Source organism: Cherax quadricarinatus, chromosome 30 (genome assembly GCF_038502225.1).
Source record: "Cherax quadricarinatus isolate ZL_2023a chromosome 30, ASM3850222v1, whole genome shotgun sequence".
Lineage (NCBI taxonomy): Eukaryota > Metazoa > Arthropoda > Malacostraca > Decapoda > Parastacidae > Cherax > Cherax quadricarinatus.
In genome coordinates this window covers 8,675,916-8,703,336 of record NC_091321.1, presented here as the reverse complement: position 1 = coordinate 8,703,336, position 27,421 = coordinate 8,675,916, and the positions used below count along the sequence as shown (strand labels likewise).

The 27,421-nt window shown below is 36.3% G+C and overlaps 1 protein-coding gene across 3 annotated transcripts in view; it reads left to right on the top strand.

Moving 5' to 3' along the window:
* LOC128692622 (uncharacterized) overlaps nt 1-27,421 on the top strand; it is a 422,893-nt gene that overhangs the window by 263,212 nt on the left and 132,260 nt on the right. For all 3 annotated transcript variants that reach the window (XM_070089869.1, XM_070089868.1, XM_070089870.1), the window contains 4 exons: nt 3,633-3,729; nt 4,133-4,344; nt 12,389-12,433; nt 13,934-14,023. In XM_070089869.1, coding sequence (XP_069945970.1) covers nt 3,633-3,729; nt 4,133-4,344; nt 12,389-12,433; nt 13,934-14,023 — 444 coding nt within the window. The remainder of the gene's footprint in view (nt 1-3,632; nt 3,730-4,132; nt 4,345-12,388; nt 12,434-13,933; nt 14,024-27,421) is intronic.

Genomic DNA, 27,421 nt, shown 5'->3' with positions numbered 1-27,421 from the left:
ATAACATTTTTTGCCTTCACATATACCTCAATGCACCACTCACCTTTTTTCCTTCATCAGTTCTATGATTAACCTCATCCTTCATAAATCCATCCGCTGACACGTCAACTCCCAAATATCTGAAAACATTCATTTCTTCCATACTCCTCCTCCCCAATTTGATATCCAATTTTTCTTTATCTAAATCATTTGATACTCTCATCACCTTACTCTTTTCTATGTTCACTTTCAACTTTCTACCTTTACACACATTCCCAAATTTGTCCACTAACCTTTGCAATTTTTCTTTAGAATCTCCCATAAGCACAGTATCATCAGCAAAAAGTAACTGTGTCACTTCCCATTTTGTATTTAATTCCCCATAATTTAATCCCACCCCTCTCCCGAACACCCTAGCATTTACTTCTTTTACAACCCCATCTATAAATATATTACACAACCATGGTGATATTACACATCCCTGTCTAAGACCTACTTTTACTGGGAAGTAGTCTCCCTCTCTTCTACACACCCTAACCTGAGCCTCACTATCCTCATAAAAACTCTTTTCAGCATTTAGTAACTTACCACCTATTCCATACACTTGCAACATCTGCCACATTGCTCCCCTATCCACTCTATCATATGCCTTTTCTAAATCCATAAATGCAATAAGAACTTCCCTACTTTTATCTAAATACTGCTCACACATATACTTCAATGTAAACACTTGATCTACACATCCGCTACCCACTCTAAAACCTCCTTGCTCATCCGCAATTCTACATTCTGTCTTACCTCTAATTCTTTCAGTAATAACTCTACCGTACACTTTTCCTGGTATACTCAGTAAACTTATTTTTCTATAATTTTTACAATCTCCTTTGTCCCCTTCCCTTTATATAAAGGGACTATACACGCTCTCCGCCAATCCCTAGGTATCTTCCCCTCTTTCATACATTTATTAAACAAAACTACCAACCACTCCAACACTATGTCCCTCCGTGCTTTTAACATTTCTGTCATGATCCCATCAGTTCCAGCTGCTTTACCCCCTTTCATTCTACGTAATGCCTCACGCACCTCCCCCACACTCACATCCTGCTCTTCTTCACTCCTAAAAGATGATATACCTCCCTGGCCAGTGCATGAAATTACCACCTCTCTTTCTTCGTCGACATTTAAAAGTTCCTCAAAATATTCTCGCCATCTACCCAAAACCTCCATCTCCCCATCTACTAACTCCCCTTCTTTGTTTTTAACTGATAAATCCATTTCTTCCCTAGGCTTTCTTTACTTGTTTAACTCACTCCAAAATTTTTTCTTATTTTCATTAAAATTCCTTGACAGTACCTCTCCCACTCTATCATCTGCTCTCCTTTTGCACTCTCTCACCACTCTCTTCACCTTTCTTTTACTCTCCATATACTCTACTCTTCTTATAACACTTCTGCTTTGTAAATACCTCTCATAAGCTACCTTTTTCTCTTTTATCACACCCTTTACTTCATCATTCCACCAATCACTCCTCTTTCCTCCTGCACCCACCCTCCTATAACCACAAACTTCTGCCCCACATTCTAATACTGCATTTTTAAAACTATTCCAACCCTCTTCAACCCCCTCACTACTCATACCTTCACCAGCCCACCTTTCTGCCAATAGTTGCTTATATTTCACCCAAACTTCTTCCTCCCTTAGTTTATACTTTCACCTCTTACTTGTTGTTGCCATTTTCCTCTTATCCCATCTACCTCTTACTCTAACTGTAGCTACAACTAGATAATGATCCAATATATCAGTTGCCCCTCTATAAACGTGTACATCCTGGAGCCTACCCATCATCCTTTTATCCACCAATACATAATCTAACAAACTACTTTCATTACGTGCTACATCATACCTTGTATATTTATTTATCCTCTTTTTCATAAAATATGTATTACTTATTACCAAACCTCTTTCTACACATAGCTCAATTAAAGGCTCCCCATTTTCATTTACCCTTGGCACCCCAAATTTACATTTTTTCCCACTTTACCATTAAAATCCCCAACCACAAGTACTCTCACACTTGGTTCAAAACTCCCCATGCAATTACTGAACATTTCCCAAAATCTCTCTCTCTCCTGTATACTTCTCTCTTCCCCAGGTGCATAAATGCTTACTATAACCCACTTCTTACATCCAACCTTTATTTTACTCCACATAATCCTTGAATTAATACATTTATAGTCCCTCTTTTCCTGCCATAACTTATCCTTCAACATTATTGCTACTCCTTCTTTAGCTCTAACTCTATTAGAAACCCCTGACCTAATCCTATTTATTCCTCTCCACTGAAACTCACCCACCCCCTTCAGCTTTGTTTCACTTAAAGCCAGGATATCCAGCTTCTTCTCATTCATAACATCCACAATCATCTCTTTCTTATCATTCACACAACATCCACACACATTGAAACTTCCCACTTTGACAATTTTCTTATTCTTTTTAGTAATTTTTACAGGAAAAGGGGTTACTAGCCCATTGTTTCCAGCATTTTAGTTGACTTTTACAATACACATGGCTTACGGAGGAAAGATTCTTATTCCACTTCCCCATGGATATAAAAGGAAAAGTAATTAGAGCAAGAACTAAGATAAAATCAAAGAAAACTCAGATGAGTGTGTATAAATAAACGTGTACATGTATGTTTAGTGTGACCTAAGTGTAAGTAGAAGTAGCAAGACGTACCTGTAATCTTGCATATTTATGAGACAGACAAGACACTAGCAATCCTACCATCATGTAAAACAATTACAGGCTTTCGTTTTACACTCACTTGGCAGAATGGTAGTACCTCCCTGGGTGGTTGCTGTCTACCAACCTACTACTAAGTATATTCCTAAATTGATTTGCAGGTAGGAAAAACATGTGTAGTGAGTTATTGAAATAGAGATGTTAAGGATGTTACAAAGAGGGAAATAATTGTGGGAGAATATTTGATAGTGAAAGGTATTACTTAATGAATTAACTGTGTGTGTATTGTGAATAAGTATGGAATATTTAAGCAGCTTGTAAAGTTTTAATTAATTGTGACAGTATTTTTTTTAGTTATGTTCTTGACGTAAGTTCTTGTTATATGTTTGGCAGCAATATCTTGCGTGCATATAGGTGCAAGGCGTTTGTCAGTTAATTTGATTGAGATCCATACTGTTTCTTTATTTTTATGTTAAACTGTATTGGTTTTAAATAAAATATAAAAAAAAAAAATTTGGTTCACTGTACAAAACCTCATAAGCAGAATGCCTCCCCAGATTATAATGTTTTTGGAAAATATCTTAAAGAATATATACATGTATATAGTTTGATTTGACACATTATATAGTAAATGTTTTGTTAGCAAATAAAAAATAAGTATATATAATGAAATGAAGCCTTTTATAAATTAAGATATTTGTGAAACCTCTTCTTCACCTTTCTTCTTTACACCAAATAGTTGTATGTTAGGAAGGCAAAATGCTGACAAGTTATTCAAGGGCATTTATGGTAGATCATATCTATATTAGATAACATTTTGCTTAAAGGTGAACAAAATGATGTCTAATAAAATTTTGTTCTGCTACATCTGTATTACCCTATAGTAAACAATTATCCTCCCATTCTTCCAGACGAACTGCTGATGTAAGATCTGTAGGGTACTCTGAGCTGTTCAGTCTTTCCAGGGAAGATGTTCTTATGGCAATGAAAGATTATCCTGAAGCACAGGTAAGTGATGAGGCTTGAAATTATTATATTTATGTGGAAGTGCAAAACTTGCAATGATCATTCGGGTCTCTGTGAATGGGAAAGGGAGGGGGTAATTGCATAGAATTCTTTATTTGGCATCAAGAGCCCTTCACCAGACACCTTAGTTATTGTTTATACACCACCATATAAGAGACACAATGCACTTCCAGTGATCAGTTTACAGTTTAGAAAGATTTATTATATATTCAGTGTTTATGTGCTTTTCTGATCAAACAGAATATGAAACGCAATTTTAATATTATGTATGATACATATCATTATTTTAGGAAAAATATTTTAAACTCATTCTGCAGTTATATAATTATTTTATCACATTTTAATACACAAATGTTGATAAGTACATCTTTCCCTGTGAGAACAGGAGATCCTTCAGAGTCTAGGACGCAAGAGATTGATGGAAGCACGTCACACAACCTCCAAGTCTGGCTCCTCAGGCTCCAGTAAAAGAGGAAGTCCTTTGCCTAACAGAGACGGCGTTTTTGATGAGAAAAATGCTAAGAAGATTGTTAGCCGAATAAGATCAGATGTTTCTGCAATCAGGAATGCCTTTCGGAGGAGTAAGGGCACTACTAAGTAAGATTCAGATGTTTTTTTTATAGTATTATTAAACTTGTAGCTAGATGTTGTAACTAAGTGAAACAAAGTTAGGTGGATTAAGAGAAGTTTGAGAGATGAGACTTGACAACAAGACACAATATGCAGAGCAAATATTGATTTACAAACAACAAATAAAGAATTGTTCAGCACTTTGCATCATTCTAAAAGGTTAAGAGTTTGAATGGGAAGAGGTTAAAGGAATTAGTTGAGTATAATCAACTGAGTAAGAGTTAAAGAGTTGAATTACTGTTGAAAGAATTGAGAGAAGAAATGATAGAGAAATTCTGGCACTATTATATACTCTCAAGTTGTACACAGTCATTGAGGACCCCTTATCTGGCCTTAGTGTGCTCATTCATGTAACACCTTGGTTATTAGTAATGTTCAGACTGTTACAGAATATGAATATCAGTACAAATGAAATATTGTAATCAAAATATAAAATTAAATAAATACTGCATATATTTAGTTGAATACTTATTGATTTCTTAAATAATTCTCATGACAACAGTTAATGTATTAGCCAGCAATATCGTGTAGTAAGTTGGTAAACAAAACAATGCAGAAGATACTACCATCCTGCCATACAAGTTTGAAATGGAAGTCTACTCAACATTTTGTACTTTGGTAGGATTTCTGGTCATCTCATGAACATGTAAGATTGCAGATATATAAATCCTGCAAGCTTTTATTTACATTTAGTATATATTTAGTCTCATTTTCCTGTGTTTCTCTGAATAGTTTGTGGTCACACACAGTTCATTGTCATTTCACTGTTCCCATCCCATCTTCCTCTCAGGATGAGAGGTTGTATTAAAAGTCCCTCCTGTGACTCTACAATGCTGTGATTCTTGCTATGGTCTACTAGACAATAATAATAATAATATGCCGGGAGCAAGGGGCTAGTAACCTTTTCTCCTGTATATATTACTTAATGTAAAAGGAGAAACTTTTGTGTTTTCTTTTGGGCCACCCCGCCTCGGTGGGATACGCTCGGTGTGTTGAAAGAAAGAATAATAATAATAATCCTTATTTCTGCAAGTACATAATACAACTTATACAGATATTGTTGATAACTTCCCTGTTTGCTTGTTACATCACTCATGCAGTTTTGGTCTGCCATGAGATGTTTTTCTGGATGTAAATAGTCTGCTTAAGGTGGTCAAGGAGGAATTAACAGTGGGACTCTTCTGTGACACCGTGTGAGAAGCCACACTTCACTTCCAGTGATGGCCAATCTACAGAGGTGGTTCACAATGTTTGGTCTACACTCCTTTCCTCTTCAGAGGAAATGGTTAATGCTTCTGAAGTGATAAATAATTGATTCAATCATTAGAAAAGCTATCAGCAAACTGATGAAAGATCAGGTTCAGACTAGAAGGTAACAAGGTTTGGTTTCTAAACAAATGGATTCTAATACTTCTTTATCGGTTAACCTTTCCTTGGTCAGATGTTCAGCAGAAATAAAGTTAAGACAGAAGGTCTTTCATAAAGATTACAGCTGGTTCTGAATCATGGATAAGCAAAGTGTTAATAAATGGGTGTATGATTCTCTGTGGGAGTTGTCACAGTTGCTCTTTGCTGATGACACTGTGCTTTTGAGAGATTCTGAAGATTTATTATTATTATTATTATAATCAAAAAGAAGCACTAAGCCACAAGGGCTATACAGCAAGAGATTCTGAAGAGAAGTTGCAGAGGTTTATTTATTTGGGCATGATACATAGTTGTACAAAGAAATATAGTGATTGGGTGTATATGCCAAAAACCCCTTGTATATAGAGCATTATGGGCAGGCTTAAAATTAACCTAAGATTAACTAAGCAACGATATATTCAGTGGTAAAAATTACAGTAAACAAATTACAACATGAAATACAAATGAGTATTTCAAATAAGAAGCATTAAAGTTGTACAGATTTGTGGCATAACAATGTATAATCGGATCAGATCGAGTAAAATCAATGATTTGTAGTGCAGAAACAGGTCATATGGTCATTAGACGAGTTACGGTGCATTCAAGAGAATGGAGTATTCTATTAGGTAATGTAATTAAAAAAAAAACAGTTGATAGGGTCACGGGTTATACATTTATGAGATTCACTTATTCAGTATTTATTTAGTTGTGGCTGAGCAAGTGGTTTTTAAGAAGAGTCTTGAATTGATAAACAGACAGTATTTCTTTTATATTCACAATTAATGGTTCAAACAGCAATATTTCATGGATTGGCAGATGTTTTAATTGACTCGAGGTCATATTATTGTGATTTTGAGAGTAAAATTGTCATATTAATGCATGCAATTTGCTTATATACAGTATGAGGTTAAATTCCTTGTATGATTATTAGGTCTCTTGAAGGGGCTTCTCTTTCACAGGTCCATATTTACAAGACACTGTTGACTCATGCATTAGTCTCAAGTCCCTGGTTTATGACCTTACTTCAGTGGTAGTTGTAGGAAAGGTTTCAGAGATTTTTATCACCTCTCTTGCATTGCTGAAAAGAGTTTGAAACATTTTTATTATATGGTCATAGTGAACTGCCATAGAAGTTACCTGTGGCCTGATAATGAAAAGTTCACATATCCTCTGGTTGTTGAACCTGATCTAAGACCTAACCAGAAAGTTTGAAGTGGCACATCAAGCCTTATATAAAGTTTTAGTTGTGTGATATAAACAGTAAAGAATATTATACCAAAATGATCAGGTGGAGATAATGATAATATATGCAAGTGGTTCTCGAAGTCCTCCTATTTGTGGATGCCACAGGTGTACATGGAACTAGGTGTTTTGACAAAATTGTAATAAAAGATTGTAACTTTCAAGAATTGGGTGGGAGTCAAACTAGAGGTCAAGCATGTGCTAACCATACTCTCTACCACTGGACAGTGAAAGTTACAATAAAATTAGCAACTTTTTTTTTTTTGCAGGTAATGTTTGCAGATGCCCCAGCTATTATGTCAACTATAGGTTTTTTCACAGCAAGTCTGTTTTTAGTGAGAGACTGACTTAAAAAAAAAAAATTGTATATATCAAAATTAAAGTGTCTGCAGACATTACTTGGGATATGGTTGCCAATTTTATCATAACATTCACAGTGTATTATTAATGCACACTAGACCTTGAATTCAGATCCCTCAGATTCCTTGAAAAAATGTAATTAGGTTTTTGCCTGTGAATATACAAGAATGCTGGTCGTGCAGAATGTGTAAATTAGTACATTTTGACATATATGTGATGTTCAGTACTTCTTTAATTGGCAGGGAGATTAATTTACACTAGTCTTATTCTGAGGATGTTGGGTGTTGCTTGTGGCCTGTAGTAAGTGATCCTCTGCTTTTGCTTGATGGTTCCTTAAAAAAGTTTCCCCCCCAAAAAACAGGTTATAAGGTTCCTGTATAAGTACTAAGGTCCTATGAGTTTTCCATCTTCCTGTTGCAGCTGCTGCTCCATAATTAGGGAGAGAATGTTAAGATTACTAAGTGGCAGGATTCCTAGTGGTTCATCAGAATCCATATGTGCAATACAACACTTTAAAGAAACAAAAAACAAATGCTTTCTGTTTAAGGTTTGATGTATCATGAAGACTGCTACTTCCCCATGTGAAGTGTTTCAATTAATGTTGATTCATGAATGGAAAATAATTATTGTAATTCAAAATAAGAGGTGGAAGAAACAAACTGAGGTAAGGAGGCCCTTAAACTTATAGTTTAAAATATTTCTTCCCTTAAACTGAAGAGTTTAAAAGAAAAAACAGAGGGGTCATTTTCATGGTAGATCAGTGGATCTTTAAAATGTTACAACAGAATCCCTTAGTTTTATGAAGAACTCCACATTTTGAAGACAATATAATAATAATAAATTTATTTTGACATGATGCAAGGAATACATGTATAATAGTTGGGTGTACATGCCAAAAGCCCCTTTGTGTGCAGAGCATTTTGGGCAAACTTATTAATCTTAAGGCAATAATAGTTCATATGGTCATTAGATGAGTTACAGTGAGTACAAGAGAATTGAGTATTATTAGGTAATGCTATATGGCTTTAGTAAGTCTAGTAGAGAAGTTCAGTAGAGAATAATTACATTATTGAATTAGTTTATAAAAATTACAGTATTACAGTAGAACAATTTAAAACAATTTACAGTATGATGTATTACAATTAAGTACTATTTAAAACAATGAAATTTAAACATCCTAATTTTGAAGTGATGAGTAAATGGTTGAGCAATCCTCAGCACAATATGCAGTAATGAAATTGAAACAAAAGTTGAGCAGTCTTAAATTATTTAGAAGTTGTTTTGAGTAGCTTTTGAATAACTGGTAGGTATTAAGTACTGTTTGTCTGGTTAATTTTGGGTGATGAGGCAATTTCTAGGTAGGGCCTTAAACTGATTTGCATGCAGGGGTCTTTTAGTGTGTTCTGGCAGTGAATTCCAGATTTTCAGACCCTTTATGTGCATAGCATTTTTGCATAGGGAGAGATGGACACGAGGGATATCGAGAGTGATTTTTGTCTCGTATTATGGCTGTGTGTTCTGTTATAGTTTTCAAGGAGGAGTTTGAGAGGAGGGTTTATATTTGAGTGTAGTGTTCTATGTGTGTAGTAGGCACAATAGTAAATGTGGATGTTTTGTATATTAAGCAAGTTAAGACTCTAGAAAAGCAGTGAAGTATGTTGTCTAGTGCAGGAGTTAGTAATCAGTTGCACTGCAGCTTTTTGTTGTGTTATTAAAGGTTTAAGGTGATTTGCTATGATTGAGCCCCATTCACAAATACCATAGGTGAGGTAAGGGTAAGTGAGAAAGTGGTACAGAGCAAGAAAGGATGCCTACTGTTTGGGAGACTTTCTTGGAAATTTACTGTGTTTGTGTCTGAAATTTGAGACTGCAGTCAAGGTGGAGACCTAGAAATTTGCCATCTGTCTGCTTAGAATTGGGTGAATCATTTATCAATATGTTTAGCTGTACATTTGAAGCTCTGTTTCCAAATAGCATGAAGTAGGTTTTGTCTATATTGAGAGTAAGTTTGTTGGTGGTCATCCAAGTAGATATTTTTAGCAGTTCAGCATTAACAGTGTCTGTTAGTATGATTGGGTTTGGGTGAGAGAAGACACAAGTAGTGTCATCTACAAATAAAATGGGTTTAAGGAGATTAGATGCATTTGGGAGGTCATTGATGTAAATGAGAAAAAGAAGTGGGCCAAGGACACTTCCCTGTGGGACTCCAGCAAGAACAGGTTGTGTAGTGGAGCTAGCTCCACTACACAACCTGGTCAACTGTATCAAAAGCTTTTTGTAAGTCTGTGAGAATATAATTAATTTTTTTTGAGTGCAGAATGTATTAGTTCAAGCATATGTATAATAGCATCATTAGTACATTTTTTCGGTCTGAATCCAAACTGACAGGGATTGAGTATGTTGTGGGATACTAAGTAGGAGTAGACTTGTTTGTGAATTAATTTTTCGAAGATTTTAGATAGTAGGGGGAAATTTGATATAGGCCTATAGTTGTTCATTTCAGCTGGATCACCTCCTTTGACGATTGGGGTGACCCTTGTTGTCTCGAGTATGAATGGGAAGGCGGAAGATTCAATGGATTTGTTAAAAAGTTGCAATAATTGGTGACATGTGAGAGGCTTATTTATACATGAGTGGTGGTAAGTTATTTAGATCTCCTGCCATGTTCTTTAGTGTTTCGATGATGAGCAAGATTTCATTAGGGTTTGTTGGGGCTAAAAATAGAGTATTTGGGTAGCTGCCAGTGAGTTAGTCTTTTGATTGAATGTTTGAGTTTGGGATTTTGCTTGCTAGCTTTGTTCCTACGGTCGAGAAGAAGACAATAAATTTGTTGGCAGCATCAGTTGGCTGGAGGAGAGGTTCTTCTGGTTTTGTTTAGTTAATCATTCTGTTTTGTGACAGCTTTTTAGATCCTAGAATTACCAACCATATGGGAATATACCACTATACAGGAAAAATAGTCGCTGGGAGGTCTCAAATTTTCAAGCTCAGTAATTAGATTTAAAAAAAAAAAAAAAAAAAATGGACTCATATTATCCCTGGATGGTTCAAACACCCTGTGAATATTGCAATAGAGAACCATCAGTGGGAAAATCATCTTAACCCTTTGCTTCTTTTGCAATACTACTTCAATATACAAAACCTACAAGACATTAGTTTATCAGCTACTCAAGGCTTTCATTTAAGAAAAAGGATATATACTCTGTATATTTTGGCAAGCTTAATCCTTAAAACATATTTCTTTATCATATACACACAAAAATAATTTAAAAATACACTTGCACAAAAGAGAGGGCAAGGTAATCATGATTTCTTATTAATACAGTATATCAGCATAATAAGAATGACAGCTTTTACTGTTCTTCACAAAAAAAAAAATGTTTTCATAATATACCTACCACTCGACTTACGACCGTGTTTTTTATGCCAAATTTCTGGGAAATAAACAACTATTTGTGTTGTACACAGTGTTTATCCTAAACCTTACAGTATAAAATACAGTACTAACAGCATAAAAAGTAAAGTAAAACATGAAATACCAAAATAAAACAATAAAATAAAGTCATTACAAAAATGTTTTGTTGATATTCAGTAGTAAAGTCGACTTACGACCGGTTTCTCGGAACCGAACTCGGTCGTAGGTCGGATGGTAGGTGTACATATTTAAATGAACTCTCCCTCTTCTTTGACATTGGTTCAGTTTTGTTAAATACACGCAATATTTTTGTTAAAGTGGTAATGTAATATAACTGTGCATTGAAAGTAGTAAAATTATCTACTGTATATCTTTTCCATCTAACAGAAATGTATAGTTACTAAATATTAAAAAGGAACGCTTCATTAAATTTCTGCTTACAAACTCCATGGATAACATTTTCTTAAAACTTAAAATTGACTTTAAAGCCAAGTTTCATATGGAAAGTATCAGTAGTTAATACATTATAGTGTTTCTGCTCTGATATATAGGCTACAGGAAATATTTATAATTTGGTACATGTTAAGGCATGAAATTTGCTGATGCAGTACACCGAAGTGATTCATTTTTACATAGATAACTTAGTCATTTAAAGGTTCGAGATACTTCGACAACGCACTGTATTGCATTCAGTTATGCCACTGAATTTCCATCTTATAATCCTAATTTTATTAAAAGACGCTTTGTATATCACAATACCACTCAACATAGTATCGGTACATACTTTGCTCCTATTACAATCTTGCACTTAAGATCTGTGATAGGACATACTTCAACTCTACAACTGCAAAGTGTCAAGCTTAGCATCAATGTTGTCTGTCTAGTTAATAATTTATAAATTAGTCTGCCAAGCTGTCTCCCATACAATTACCCATTTATCTGTCCATTCCTCCCATATCTGTTATTGTTTATCTGTTTGCTTTTATATACATGTCAGACTTTTTCATCAACTAAAGGTATCTCTTTGTTCATGCTTGGTGTCATTTTTTTTTTTAAATATGTGCTTATTTTTTGTAGTTATTTTGTAATGAGACAAGTACAGTATTTTGAACATTCCATCATTCTACACATGAAATACTATAATTTTATTTATCATAACATCACAAGGTAGGTGCTTCATTTGTAGTATTTCTTAGCCACTTTATGACCATTGTATTCAGAGTGGCTCATGTCATCATAACTGTTTTCATCTAAATATCTCTTTCAGAACATCAGTATTCATCTCATTTAATGTTTGCTTTTTATGTACTCCAAAGCTTAGCTTTGCATTTTTATTTATTCCCTGTAATAATCAGTTCTAAACACCATTTGCCCAATTCCCTCCATATCTGTTGGAACTCAAGAATCTTTTTCCTTCTAGAATTAACGTATTTTCATAATTCTTTTGCAGCCTCTTCTATGCAACAAAAACTAAAGCACTTAGAATACAGACTCTTCATCTTTACTTTGCTGAGCTTAGCACAGTTTCATTTCACTCTGGCTGTCAGGCACCCTTTCTAGTTGATCTTACCTTCCTTTTTCTTCTAGGTACATCGAGACTCTGGAACAGGACAATTTTACTGGAAGAAAAACGTAAGAAAATTGCTTTGATCACACCTCATGCACTGACTGCCTTTGTCTTGCTTAATTTCTTTAAAAATATAAACATACACATTAATAATAAAGAATTAAATTATTTCTGTTTCATAGCAGTATTTTTAACAGTATTCCTTAGGTTTCACATATTGTGTGAAAGACTTGGGGTGGGTATATCTCAACTTCATCTATTATTGCACGATAATATTAAGCATTTATTTTTGTCATTGTTTATTTTGCAAATCAGTATGTCGGCTTTAAATGTCAAAAATATGTAGATATGAATATATTAGTAGAAAATATGAATATAGTCATGTAATCCTATTTACTCATAGTGATCATTAGAGATACCCGGGTGTTGCACATGTGTATTATTTGTCATCTAGATTTAGTGGTGTTAATGAAATGTGAACACTGAATGTTAATATACTGTATATGCATAGAGAATGAATTATGAAGTGATGAAGATATGCTTCTTGTAGAATAAAGTGTTAAACCTGTAGAAAATAGACTTTAGTTTGTAGAAAAATTCAACTAATAATCTTATTGTTGCATTAACGCTGTGTGGCTCATGACACCAGCAGCATCGTACACATAAAACGAAACTTTTACATCTTCTGTTATTCAGATATTCTATTTTGCATCAAATTTATGCAGGAAATTTACTGTATTTTCCAGCTGAGATATAAAAACCAGTTAACATATGAGCTCCAAGAATACTTATTCCTTTAAATAACCTCTAGTTTGGATGTTAAGGTATAATCCAGTTATGGATTTAGAAACTATACATAAGAAGCATTTTATTAGTATTACAGTTTGCTCAAGATTAAGCTTCATCAAGTCGTCATCAGCTTGAAGAAAACTCAACCCTCAGTGAAATGTAGTCCCAATAAAAGCTTGTTGTGCATAGTTTGTCTGTACCCAAACATCTAGTTTAGTTTCTAGTTATAATCTCATGCCTAATATTTTTTTTTAAAGCAAGACATTAAAACTCCAAAATAAACCAGTGTTTTCAGGTTATTGTCTTCGATTTATTAACGAAATTTGTCAATATCATCGGGCACCTTGAGTTGAATGACAATCAGGTTGCCAGAATGTTGTCCAGCGGTATCTGGCCAATGTCACCGGCTCCACTACTAGCTCTCTTAGATCTTGTGTCTGTTGCTTTGCACAATTTCTCTGTTATTCAGACTTTTTAGTTATCTTTACATCTTAAGCCACCTCTTATTTCTGTATAACTGCTGATCTTGTTCTCAGATGAATGTGCTATGCTGGATTATGTTCCTTCATTGTACCTTTCTATGCTCTGACTTTTCATCTTAATCTTTTCTTGAGTTTGTTTTAGTACCATTTTTTGGGGCATAAGTCCAAATTTAAATTATGCCCCACTTTCCTCTTGTCTCGTTTTCACCTTCAGTCTGGGATCACTTGGCTTTCTAGCCTCACTCCTTTCAGCTGTCAGCTTTTGTGGCTTACTCTTCCCTGTTTCTCTTCAAGGGACACTGAGACCCTGGAATTGGAACATCTTACTGGCGACAACCACTCCAGCACTGAAGATGATACCCCAGCTGTGAAGCGTATTTTGAAGTGAGTAGCGACTGTGGCAGTAGGAAAGATTACGAGTTTGACCTAGATTGCTTCATTGTAACTGGTATAAAAGCAATCTTGTGAGGTGTAAGAAAAAGTAGGTTGAGATTTATAGGTGTATAAAATACTGTACATATATAATTAGCTATTTTGAGAAGGATGACAGCGTAACATAAATATGACAGGAATTTGGGAAATACATAAACCATTAGGCTCAGTAGCTTGTAGTAATTGATATGTGAGGGGGAGGATCACCTCCTACCCAGGTCAGTCACCATCTTCCTCACTGTAAAAAAAAAATAAAAAAGGGGGTGGGGCAGAGAATTTTTCATGAAAATAATTGTTGTAAAGTAGGGATACAATTCAGTCTCACTTATTTTGTAATAAAAGGACAACTTAATTCCAGTAATATATGGTATTTGTGGTATTATTAGGTTTTTGGAGGGTATGTCGAGTTTATGAACTTATTGGAAGTTAGGAATTATGGAGTATGTACTTAAATGATTTTGAAGAAGCAGTGACATAGCTCATAGAGACTGCAGAGGATATATGGGTAGCAGGCAGTAAGAGTAGGCTATGAGTAGCAGGTGAATGGAAGGTGTTTTTGTCAGTACACATTTTATTTTTAAGCCAGTTCATAAAAGTGTAGAAGTTGGGCAATGGGTATTTTACTGTTGGGCAGTTTAGTGCTGGATGAGTTGCCCATGTATTTGGTGTTGGCACTCAGAATTCAAATTTAAATCCTATAGAATTTTTATAAAATATTCTCAATATTATCAACATTATAGTCAGAGTTAAGAAACTATGACTGTTTGATGCAAAAAATGGAGTGTGTTTTTGCTCCATGGTGACACTCATGATTCATAATTAAAAAGGAAAATCATAGAATAGTTGAAAAATACAGTATACACTTTATTTATTGAACTCGTGTTTCTCTTTTTTTTGCTGCTCTCTTATGATTTTCCAGTGTTAATGTCATTAGAGCCATATTAAGGCAATATAGCTACAAAATTAGGTATTATATATCCTGCTCTAAAGAATAAATTTTTTTTAAATTTAGGAAGGATATGAAAACATTTGAGGAACCATTAAGTAATTGATTCAGAACCAGTGTTCACTCATTGTTTCAAACCTTTCCATAATCAGGAGAAATTTATATATATATATATAATTTGTTCTGGTTTTTCATTATTATTTTTATCATACTGTATTTTGATTATGGTTTGGTGGCTTATGCCAGGCAAGATTGAAATCTGTGCCACTCCAGGGATGGATAAACATGGTGTGGGTGGCTTACATTCTAGGATGCTGCAAATGGTGGGGTACATATCTTAATTCATTCTACACAATTTGTTGAGTTCACCAGAGAAGCACTAATCAAGTTCTTCCAACCTTGAGAAAACCAAGTGATGTATGAACATAGTTAAGTAAAGCAGTCTATTCAACACCTCAGCACATACAAAAGTGGTACTCATGAGGCACCTCCTGTATGCAACTAGCATCTTGACCAAACAAGCATCACTGAGCCAAACATAGCCTAGTGATGCTCCATTTTGAAATGCTACAGCAAACTGCATCTCATGCAATAATCAGGAGGAGAGGAAACACCTTAAGAAAACTGGATGTATTGAAGGAGCCAACAACTGTGTGCTGTAATTTTTTCCCAGCTTCAGTGCATTCAGTTTTACCCCAGTTAGTATGAGTGCCAGAAATCCATCAAGTGGTAATAAATTCTTTTCTGAAGGTATATACAGTTGAAGAGGAAATGGGGTTACCCACTTTAATATTTATTTATATAGTTTTTGGAAGAGCATGGCATATACATACATGTCTTGAGGATCTGAAGGATGCTTTTTTATTGTTGTAAGCCTAATGGCCCACTTGGAAAACAACCTACACATATTTACACCAATTACTCGCTTCTCTAAGCTCAGTAAAGAGACTCTTGCTCTTACTTTGGTTAATAATAAGTGCCTCTGCTTCAGCTGCACATGTGGGCACACAAGCTGCCACTCTTATGTAACATGCACAGGTCTTTTGTGGTCATTTTCTGTGCAGATTAGTCAGGAATAACAGTGACAACAGCTGAGAGAGGAGGATATCCGTGGGTCACAAGGCTTTTGATGCAGAAATGCTCTTTTCGTATATCCAATGTATTCTTTGGTGAAGTCCTGGTGGCCCACCTGGAGCTGTACCAATAGCTTACAACATGGCCAATACAGCTGTAAAATGGAGAGAGGAGTCATTTATTCAGATTGTATGTACTAGAATTCAATTTTAGGAAGGGTGAGGTTTGCTAAGTTGTACTCAGCAGATGATCTAATTTTGTGGATCTTGATCAAGAATCTGCAGTTGGTTGCAGGGACTTAGCCTGAAGGCAGCCTCCTGGTGTTTGCAGACATTAAAGTCACAGTAGCAGTAGTTTCATTGCAAAGTCTCAGATCATCAAAGAACAAAAACAGAAGATATCAGTGAAAAATGACTGGGCAAATGCCTTACTAGGTCGCATGTGCCAAATATCTTTTCGCATTTACGCAGAGTGAAGTACATGTACTGTACTGCTACTGAATTATGACCCCAGGCAGGGTGATTCTTTTATCTAATTTTATAATCTCAGTCATGCGTGGCACATTCACCTAAGTATAGAATTAACCTCTCCAGAGCCCAGCACAATATCCTTAGAGTGACCATACAGGTCAAGAGGAAATATCCTTAGTTATGTTGGCAATGCCAAGTGTGGGACTATGATTTTATGTTTCATGGGGAAGTGCTAAATCCATAGAGCACCTGGGAAATGGTAGATAATTATGCTTGATTTAAATGAGGGGAGAATAGCTTAAACTTCTTGGATCAAGAGCTCATCAAGGCATCCCCATGAAGGATGGTTGTAGTAATTTCATCAGGAAACAATGCAATATCTCCTGACATGGGTCTTAATCAGATGATGTGTTCAGTGTATGAACATACATGTACAGGACTCCTAAAGCTACAGTAGGTGTTCCACCTTATTTAAACACTACCACATAATGTATCCTAAGGTAATGCCATATTTTCCTTGAAGGGCTCAATGTTATGTTATTCACATTACAGTCATGTACTGGGAGACCTATGGGATTTGATTTGACAATCTTTTCTGGCATTCCCATGGTTTTGACAATTTTTTTTTTTTTTTTTTTTTTTTTTGGGGGGGGGGGGGGCAGCTCTCGCAATCTCTTCTTCCTCACGGCAAAGATCTTGTGATATGGAGACCATTCATCTTTTTATTTGACCAGGTACATCAACTGTTGCAGGGGTCTTCATCTGAAAACCTGCTCTGGTGACATCATCATATGGACTTTCTTTCTCTGTTCTCAGAACCATCGTCCTAGTGAAGCTGACTGCCTCATCTGGCAGGCATATGGGTTAACATATAGCCTGCTGCTGTCTCCTTTGCTTAAGCACATTGTCTCTTGCCTTGCTTAGTTGCATTTTTTTCTTTCATTGCTTCATTGTTTCCTTCTGCATTACTGGTTCCCAACCTTGTGAGCACTTCATGCTTGGATTTTTTGTAGACTGTTTTGTGGCTGTGTTTTACAGTTATGAGGGCTTAGGTACTTTGGCAGTTTTAAGAGGAACATCCAACCTCATGTTTTTGGAGAGTGAATCTGCTGACCACATAGTGGCTGAAAATGACCTTGCCTACAATTACTGCTGACTACAATTACAACTTACAACCCTGATCATGTATTCAGTGCCAGTAAAATGGTTATCTTAGTGTATGCCTTCAACTACATTAACAAGTAGGAGTAGGACAAATCATATCTGCCCTCTATCTGGGAGTTTAATAAGACTAATGTATTACAGGAAATGAAAGTGTAATTATACAGGTAAAACAATGGGAAAACTCATTGCCACAATGGACAGCTCCAAGATTGGTGTGGCAGAATACTGGTATATGTTTAGCATGAAAATGCATCTATGAAATGCTTAAATCATGTGGAATGCTAAAAATCATATGGAATGCTAAAATCATGGAGACTGAAAACAAAAAATATCTCTTTACTATAGCACTCAAGTAACAAAGGAGCTGTCCGAATACTGGATTACTATTTATTCTCAGCTAAAATATTACTGAAAACAAGAACATTTTAGGACTTGCATGGACTGCTTTTGTTAGATACTTTTATGGGCCATATCATAAGTTTAATAATAGTAAAGAAATTAAGGCAAGAATTTTTTTCCCAGGAACACGTTCTCATTAATTCAACTAATTGATGAAAATGTATTGATCTCATGTAGATTATTATATGAAGAGATTCATGTCCCAAATCATTACTTGCAACAAATATCCAGCAAGACAACAATATTGTATTTCTTGGAAGTTTATATCATGGAAAACTATTAGTACTATCAATCACTAATGGGAGAAAGTCATGTTTTTCACATTGAAAGGTACATAGAAAAATAAATTGCCTGAATTTGTCTTTTAGTGAGGTGAAAAACTGACAAGACAAGTCACCCATTTTGAAAGAGGGGACCCTCACATGCTGAGGGTCTGGGTTCAATTCCCAGCAAAGGTGGGAACATTGGGCATGTTACCTTACACCTGTTGTCCATGTTCACCCATCAGTAAAATGGGTACCTGGGTGTTAGTTGACTGGTGTGGGTTGCATCCTGGGACAAAACTGACTTAATTTGCCCAAAATGCTTTGCATAACAAGGGGCTTTCTATATAGTAGTACAGTAGGGTTCCACTTACATGGCAGGTTAAGTTCCAGGCTACCGCTGTAAAGCAGAACGCCATGTAGTACACTCATTACTTAAAGTATTTGTAGTCTTAATGTAGGGTGAGATAAGTAGTACTTATTTTAAGAAATCAGGTGTGGTAGGTATGGCAGCCAGCCAGGTTACCATATCAGGCCACCCCACCCACATATGATATATGTACTATGACATTTAAAGCATCCCAGAGTGATAAAATGCATATACAGTTCACTCATTACTTACATTAAAATATTTGTAGTCTTAATGTAGGGCCAAAGGTAAGTAAACAAGATAAAGCTAATAAATGGCAGAGTGAGTGAGTACATGAGAGAGGACAGACGTAGAGTTATGTAAACAAACCAGATGAATGTGTCTGGTTTTGGTTTATAAGTAAGTTTATTCAGGGATACACAAATACAGTTATATAGATTATCATACATAGCAGCATGTGTGTAAAGAACCTAGGATAACCCAAAAAAGTCAGTGTGACTTATTTCCATTGTATTATACCATAATACAAACACTTTACTTTGTGTACAAGTTGTCTCCACGTTGAAATGGTAGAATAAAAAGCAACACTCCCATTCTCGTGTTACACCATTTTTAGAAGAAATGAAGCTCTGGGTGAAGGTACACGAAAGGAATAATTTTCTACAGTTACCCCCAGTAATATTAAGTGTGCACATTTTCTGTGATGTTGGACTAGAGAAAATGTTATTCTTGTTGTCACTCCTACAAGTTGTCTGGCTACCACATCTCATATTTATGTTAATTTATTCTACTGTGAGGTGTATTTATCATGTTTATATGTTACGTAGTGTGTTTATGTAATTTTGAAAAAATATAGATGGATTAATGAAAATGTGTATATTTATGTAATAGTATATGACATTTAACCCTAAAGGTGGTGACCCTACAGATGTAAACAACTATAGGCCAATATCAAACTTACCATTGCTATCCAAAATCTTCGAGAAACTCATGCACAGGAGACTATATTCATTTATAACGTCACAAAACATACTCAACCCCTGCCAATTTGGATTCAGGAAAAATATAAGCACTAATGATGCAATTATAAAAATGCTAGACCTGCTTTACACAGCATTGGAAAATAAGGAATATCTGCTAGGAATTTTTATTGACCTAAGAAAAGCGTTTGACACAGTAGACCACGGCATCCTACTCCACAAACTTGACCACTATGGTATAAGAGGCCATGCGCTTGCATATTTTAAATCCTACCTTTCTAATAGGTATCAGTACGTCACCATTAAAGACACAGCCTCATCAATACGGCCACTTGATACTGGAGTTGCAGGGAAGTGTCCTTGGACCTCTGCTCTTCCTCATTTACATCAATGATCTTCCAAACATATCACAGCACCTGAAACCCATTCTTTTTGCTGACGACACGACTTATGTCATCTCCCACCCTAATCTTGCCACCCTCAATACCATTGTTAATGAGGAGCTGCTCAAAATATCGACTTGGATGACAGCCAATAAACTTAGGCTTAACACTGGCAAGACCTACTATATCATGTTTGGTAGCAGAGCAGGTGTTGCGCAACTTAACATTAAGATCGACAACACTCTAATTGCCAGACATAATGAGGGCAAATTCCTTGGCCTATACCTCGACAACAACCTAAATTTCAGCACCCATATCCAACACATAACAAAAAAAGTATCCAAAACAGTGGGGATCCTCTCCAAGATACAATACTACGTACCGCAAACTGCCCTTCTCACACTATACCATTCACTTATATATCCATACCTCACCTATGCTATCTGTGCTTGGGGTTCAACTGCAGCAACACACCTAAAGCCAATAATAACCCAACAAAAAGCCGCAGTAAGAATAGTCACTAAATCCCATCCCTGGCAACACACCCCTCCACTCTTCATAGATCTAAACTTACTCCCTGTACAGAACATCCAAACTTACTACTGTGCAGTCTATATCTACAGGACCTTAAATTCCAATATTAACCTTGACCTAAAATGCTTTCTTGATAGTTGTGACAGGATCCACAGGCATAACACCAGACACAAACATCTCTATGACATTCCCCGTGTTCGACTAAACCTTTACAAAAATTCAATGCATTTCAAAGGACCTAAAATCTGGAACACCCTACCTGAAAACTCTAGAACTGCAGACACATTCATCACTTTCAAAACTACAGTTAGAAAACATCTTATCTCCCTGATCCACCCCGACAACTAACTACATGATAACCACCTGGTGGTTCACAATTACACTCAATCACCCACTGACTATAAACCCAGAAATACTAATCTTAAAATAATAAATCCTAACTAGTCATAAGTTTGCCTATGATACTCCAATATAGACACCTTGTATTGTGCCAAAACAAAAGCATTCACATTGCTAAACTCATAAATTATGATGTAGTCACTTAGGTTTAATACCATAATCTGTAAGGATTTAATGTTAAGAATTAATCTAGGTCTGCTCGAAATGCCTAGCCATGCTAGGTGTCCTAGTGGCCCCCACTGTAATTAATATTTTATAACATGTAAACCACACAATACCCAAAAATTGTAAACCCCACATTGTAACCCTTATAGAGAATAAACTTGAATTGAACTGAATTAAACGGTCCAAATGTATATATACATTTTGAAAAAAAAAAAAAAAAAAAAAAATTACTGAGACATGAGGCCGAGAAGTTGGCACTGAATGCTCACGTGACAGCAACATCGAGTCCTGCCGCTTGCAGAAGTGTTGCCGATACACCTTTTTTTATATTTTTTCATATTATTTTATATAATTTTTATGTTCTGATAATTACAATTTGTAGTAGTTCTTGTCATTTTATAACCAGTCTTTGTTCTGACACTAGTATTAGGTACTGAAATTGTACTCAAATTGTCACAAACACACTGACAGGTGGACATTTACACCTGCCTTGGCCATTTACTATTGTCTTGGGATATATACAAAGTATTTGTATGTCCCAGCAATGTTTTGGATATTTGGAAATATATAATAACAATGAGGAGGAGGAGGAGGACAAGGAGGAGGAGAAGAAGAATAGGTAATAATAATAATAATAGGTAATAATAAGTTCCCTTGAAGTATGAAAAACAAAGTCCATCCCTGACAGTGACGTGATAAGATGAGAAAACAACTGATAAGAACTGACGTTTGATGAGCATACTCGAGGGTGCAGCATAAGAAAAGATTAGAGGTGACATATGATGAGCATTGCCCTTACTTTGTTTTTGCTGGTACACAGACATGTCTGTCTATTTGTCTGTCTGTCAAGCTCCCTGTCTATCTGTCCATCCATCTAGCTCTCTGTCTCAGAGAATCACAAGACTGCATCATCACTTTTACTCGTATCTTCAAGCAGAGTATAGCACTTTGTCTGGATTTTTTGGGTTATCCTAGGTAATTTACACTATGTATACTTGTATTTGTGTGTACCTGTGAGACAGAAAGAGAGAGACAGATTGAAAGAGATACAGAGACAGAGACAGACAAGATAAGACAGAGATAGACAGACAGAGATAGAGATCGACACACCCTAAACTTGGGGTTAACATCACTTTCTCTTAAAAGAGGAGTGTTAATATGACATTACATCAGTAAATCCTTGGTGTTTGGCGCTCAGTTTAACTGGCGCTCCCACAAGGTACTAAGTGGTCCCAGATTTTTTTTAATGCTGTGCACACTGAGTGTTAGGACCCATTCTATACTGACGAGGCATCTCAGGCCAATCATGCCAAATTTGAAGGCAGGAAAAATAAAACGTATATGTACATTTGGGGTGCTACGCGTAAGAATGTATATATACGTTTGGACCATTTGAGGGTTAATGTGCCTCATTGATTATTATTGAGTATTATCATCATCATTACTAATATGGTATCTTGAGACATAAGACACTCTTACTGAAGTACAGGTACACAAGTACATGTATAATTATCAGAGTATATATAAAACACTTGAAATTTTGGAAAGTTTCTAGACATAATGGAGAGACGCAGAGCTCACAGAGAATGTAAACAAACCATGTGGGGCGTGGTAACCATATTAGAAAGTCAGTGGGGGAGCGGTATAGCTAGTTTTGGTCATAATTTGAAAAGTCCGTATTAGCAGAACGCCATAAACTGAAACGCTATACAGTGGGGCCCTACTGTATGTCATTCATGTCAGCCAGGCCTGTATACATTCAACTCAAAGTTTATTCTCTATAAGGATTACAATGCTGAGTTTACAGAATTTGGTTATTGTGTGGTTTACATGTAGTAAAATAATTACAGAGTGTACCACTAGAACACCTAGCATGGCTAGGCTTTTCGGGCAGACTTAAATTAAATCTTAAGTTTAAAATATTACAAAATTATGAGGTAAGTTGGTATTATGGCTAAGTGACTAAATACTAGTTTGTGAGTTTAGCAATGTGAATGCTTTTGTTTTGGCACTATACATAGTTTCAGTATTGGAGTATCACAGGCCAACTTATGACTAGTTAAGATTCATTATTTTGAGATTGAGATTGATATTTCTGTTTATGGTCAAATGGGTGAGTGAGTGTAAGTGTTAACCACCATGTGGTATTCGTGTAATTAGTTGACAGGGTGTATCAGGGAGATAAGATGTTTTCTGATGGTAGTTTTGAAGGTGATGAATGTGTCTGCAGTTTTAGAATTTTCAGGTAGGGTGTTCCAGATTTTAGGGCCTTTGACATACATTGAATTTTTGTAAAGGTTTAGTTGGACACGGGGAATGTCATAGAGATGTTTGTGTCTGGTGTTGTGCCTGTGGGTTCTGTCGCAACTATCAAGAAAGCGTTTTAGGTCAAGGTTAATATTGGAGTTTAAGGTCCTGTAGATGTAGATTGCACAGTAGTAAGTGTGGATGTACTGAACAGGGAGTAAGTTTAGATCTATGAAGAGTGGGGGGGGGTGTTGCCAGGGATGGGATTTAGTGATTATTCTTATTGCGGCTTTTTGTTGGGTTATTATTGGCTTTAGGTGTGTTGCTGCAGTTGAACCCCAAGCACAGGTAGCATAGGTGAGGTATGGATATATAAGTGAATGGTATAGTGTGAGAAGGGCAGTTTGCGGCACGTAGTATCGTATCTTGGAGAGGATCCCAACCGTTTTGGATACTTTTTTGGTTATGTGTTGGATATGGGTGCTGAAGTTCAGGTTGTTGTCGAGGTATAGGCCTAGGAATTTGCCCTCATTATGCCTGGCAATTAGAGTGTTGTCGATCTTAATGTTAATTTGCTCATCTTCTGCTCTGCTACCAAACATAATGTAGTAGGTTTTGTCAGTGTTAAGCGTAAGTTTATTGGCTGTCATCCAAGTCGATATTTTGATCAGCTCCTCATTAACAATGGTGTTGAGGGTGGCAAGATTAGGGTGAGAGATGACATAAGTCGTGTCATCAGCAAAGAGAATGGGGTTCAGGTGTTGAGATACGTTTGGAAGATCATTGATGTATATGAGGAAGAGCAGGGGACCAAGGACACTTCCCTGCAGAACTCCAGTATCAAGTGGCTGTGTTGTTGATGCTGTGTCTTTAATGGTGACATACTGATACCTATTAGTAAAGTAAGATTTGAAATATGCAAGCACATGGCCTCTTATACCATAATGGTCAAGTTTGTGGAGTAGGATGCCATGGTCTACTGTGTCAAAAGCTTTTCTTAGGTCAATAAAAATTCCTAGTGGATATTCCTTATTTTCCAATGCTGTGTAAATCAGATCTAGCATTTTTATGATTGCATCGTTAGTGCTTTTATTTTTCCTGAATCCAAATTGGCAGGGGTTGAGTATGTTTTGTGCCGTTACAAATGAATATAGTCTCCTGTGCACGAGTTTCTCAAAGATTTTGGATAGCAATGGTAAGTTTGATATTGGCCTATAGTTGTTTAAATCTGTAGGGTCATCACCTTTATGTATTGGTGTAACCCTTGCCGTCTTGAGTAGTTTCGGGAAGGTGCTAGTTTCTAGTGACTTGTTAAAAAGTAATGAGATAGCATGCGAGAGGACATGGGCCGCTCTCTTGTACAATAATGGTGGGAGATGAGACAGATTCCCTGAGTTATTTTTAAGTGACTTTATAATCTCGGTGACTTCCATGGGCTCAGTTGGAGCAAGATAGAAGGAATTTGGGAAATTCCCATCTAGGTAGTCCCCATCATGGGCATTGGTACGTGGGATTTTATTGGCGAGATTAGAACCTATGGTTGAGAAGAAGTCGTTTATCTTGTTAGCTGTGTCAGTGGGATGCAGTGGTGTTTCATTAGGTTTAGTTAGGGCAATATTCTTGTTTTTTTTCAGTTTGTGGGTCCCTAGAATCTGAGAGAGTGTTTTCCAGGTCTTTTTTATATCTCCTCTTGTGTCAGTGAATCTACTGGAGTAGTATAGTTGTTTGGCTTTCTTTATTACTTTGGTGAGGACTGATGAATAGTGTTTAAGAATATCTTTGTGTATTAAGCCCTGTCTATATTGCTTTTCATATTGGTGTTTCTTATCAATGGATTTCAGAATGGTGCTGGTTAGCCATGGGCAACCAAGCCGTTTGTTTGTGATCTGTTTCGTTTTTATAGGACAATGTTTGTTGTATAGTCTAAGTAATTTGTTAAGAAAAATGTCTGTCCAGTCATCAATACCATTGGCCTTGGAGAATTCTGTAGGCCAGTCAACAATCTCTAGGTCAGCTGTGAACTTCCTTATTGAGGCCTCATCATGGAGTCTAAATGAAACTTTGTTGTATTCAAGTGGTGGTTTACTAATGTTTGTCAAGAGGAAGGTAGGGTAGTGGTATGTAGTGCTATCTGTGATTATCCCTGATTTAAGGGGGGCTAGTATATTGGTCCATATGTGGTCTATTATGGTTGCACTTGTTTCAGTGAGCCTGGTTGGTTTAGTTATTGTTGGTGTGAGAAGTGTGTTGTTCATATTGTTGATGAAATCAGTTACAGGCTGATCATCTAGTAGGCCAAGGTTGATGTTGAAGTCTCCAGCTAAGAGAAGGTGGTGCTTATTCATTTGTCTGTTTGTTATTAGTGCCTTTAGTTTCTCACTGAAATTGTACATGTACATATTATTATTAACATGAAATTTATTGAGGATTTTGGAGGATGATTTTTTGAAATGGATACATGCATTTATATACGTAGCTTGACCAAAGAGTGAGCTGCAAATGCCACTTAAAAAAAATGCTGAAACTATGCCCCTTCTAAAACAATCCTCATTTTATACTGTTCATTTTCCTACATGGTTCCCAGGGTCAATTTCTGAATGTTCCTTATCAGAAAAAAAATCTTTATTTTATATAAGGGTATGCTGTATGACCCTAGTAGGTTTAGAGAGTTAGAGGTATCGGGAAGATGGAGGGAATATTTTGAGGAATTGTTAAATGTTGAAGATAGGGAAACTGTGATTTCATGTATAGGGCAAGGAGGAATAACATCTTGTAGGAGTGAGGAAGAGCCAGTTGTGAGTGGGAGGGAAGTTTGTGAGGCAGTGGGTAGAATGAAAAAGGGGTAAGGCAGCAGGGATTGATGGGATGAAGATAGAAATGTTAAAAGCAGGTGGGGATATAGTTTTGGAGTGGTTGGTGCTATTATTTAATACATGTATGGAAGAGGGTAAGGTACCTAGGGATTGGCAGAGAGCATGCATAGTTCCTTTGTATAAAGGCAAAGGGGTCAAAAGAGAGTGCAAAACTTATAGGGAAATAAGTCTGTTGAGTATACCTGGTAAAGTGTATGGTAGAGTTATTACTGAAAGAATTAAGAGTAAGATAGAGAGTAGGACAGCAGATGAACAAGGAGGCTTTAGGAAAGGTAGAGGGTGTGTAGACCAAGTGTTTACAATGAAACATAGGTGAACAGTATTTAGATAAGGCTAAAGAGGTTTTTGTGGCATTTATGGATTTGGAAAAGGCATATGACAGGGTGGATAGGGGGGTAATGTGGCAGGTGTATGGTATAGGAGGTAGGTTACTGAAAGTGAAGAGTTTTTACGAGGATAGTGAGCCTCAGGTTAGAGTATGTAGGAAAGAGGGAGGTTATTTCCCAGTAAAAGTGGGCCTTAGACAAGGATGTGTGATGTCACTGTGGTTGTTCAATATATTTATAGATGGAGTTGTAAGAGAAGTGAATGTGAGGGTCTTGGCAAAAGGTGTGGAGCTAAAAGATAAAGAATCAAGCACAAAGTGGGAGTTGTCACAGTTGCTTTTTGCTGATGACATTGTGCTTTTGGGAGATTCTGAAGTGAAGTTGCAGAGATTGGTGGATGAATTTGGTAGGGTATGTAAAAGAAGAAAACAAAGTAAGGTTATGAGGATAACAAAAAAATTAGGTGACGAAAGATTGGATATTAGATTGGAGGGAGAGAGTATGGAGGAGGTGAATGTATTCAGATATTTGGGAGTGGACATGTCAGCAGATGGGTCTATGAAAGATGAGGTGAATCGTAGGATTGATGAGGGGATAAAAGGGTGAGCGGTGCACTTAGGAGTCTGTGGAGACAAAGAACCTTGTCCTTGGAAGCAAAAAGGGGAATGTATGAGAGTATAGTTTTACCAACGCTCATATATGGGTGTTAAGCATGGGTGATGAATGTTGCAGCGAGGAGAAGGCTGGAGGCAATGGA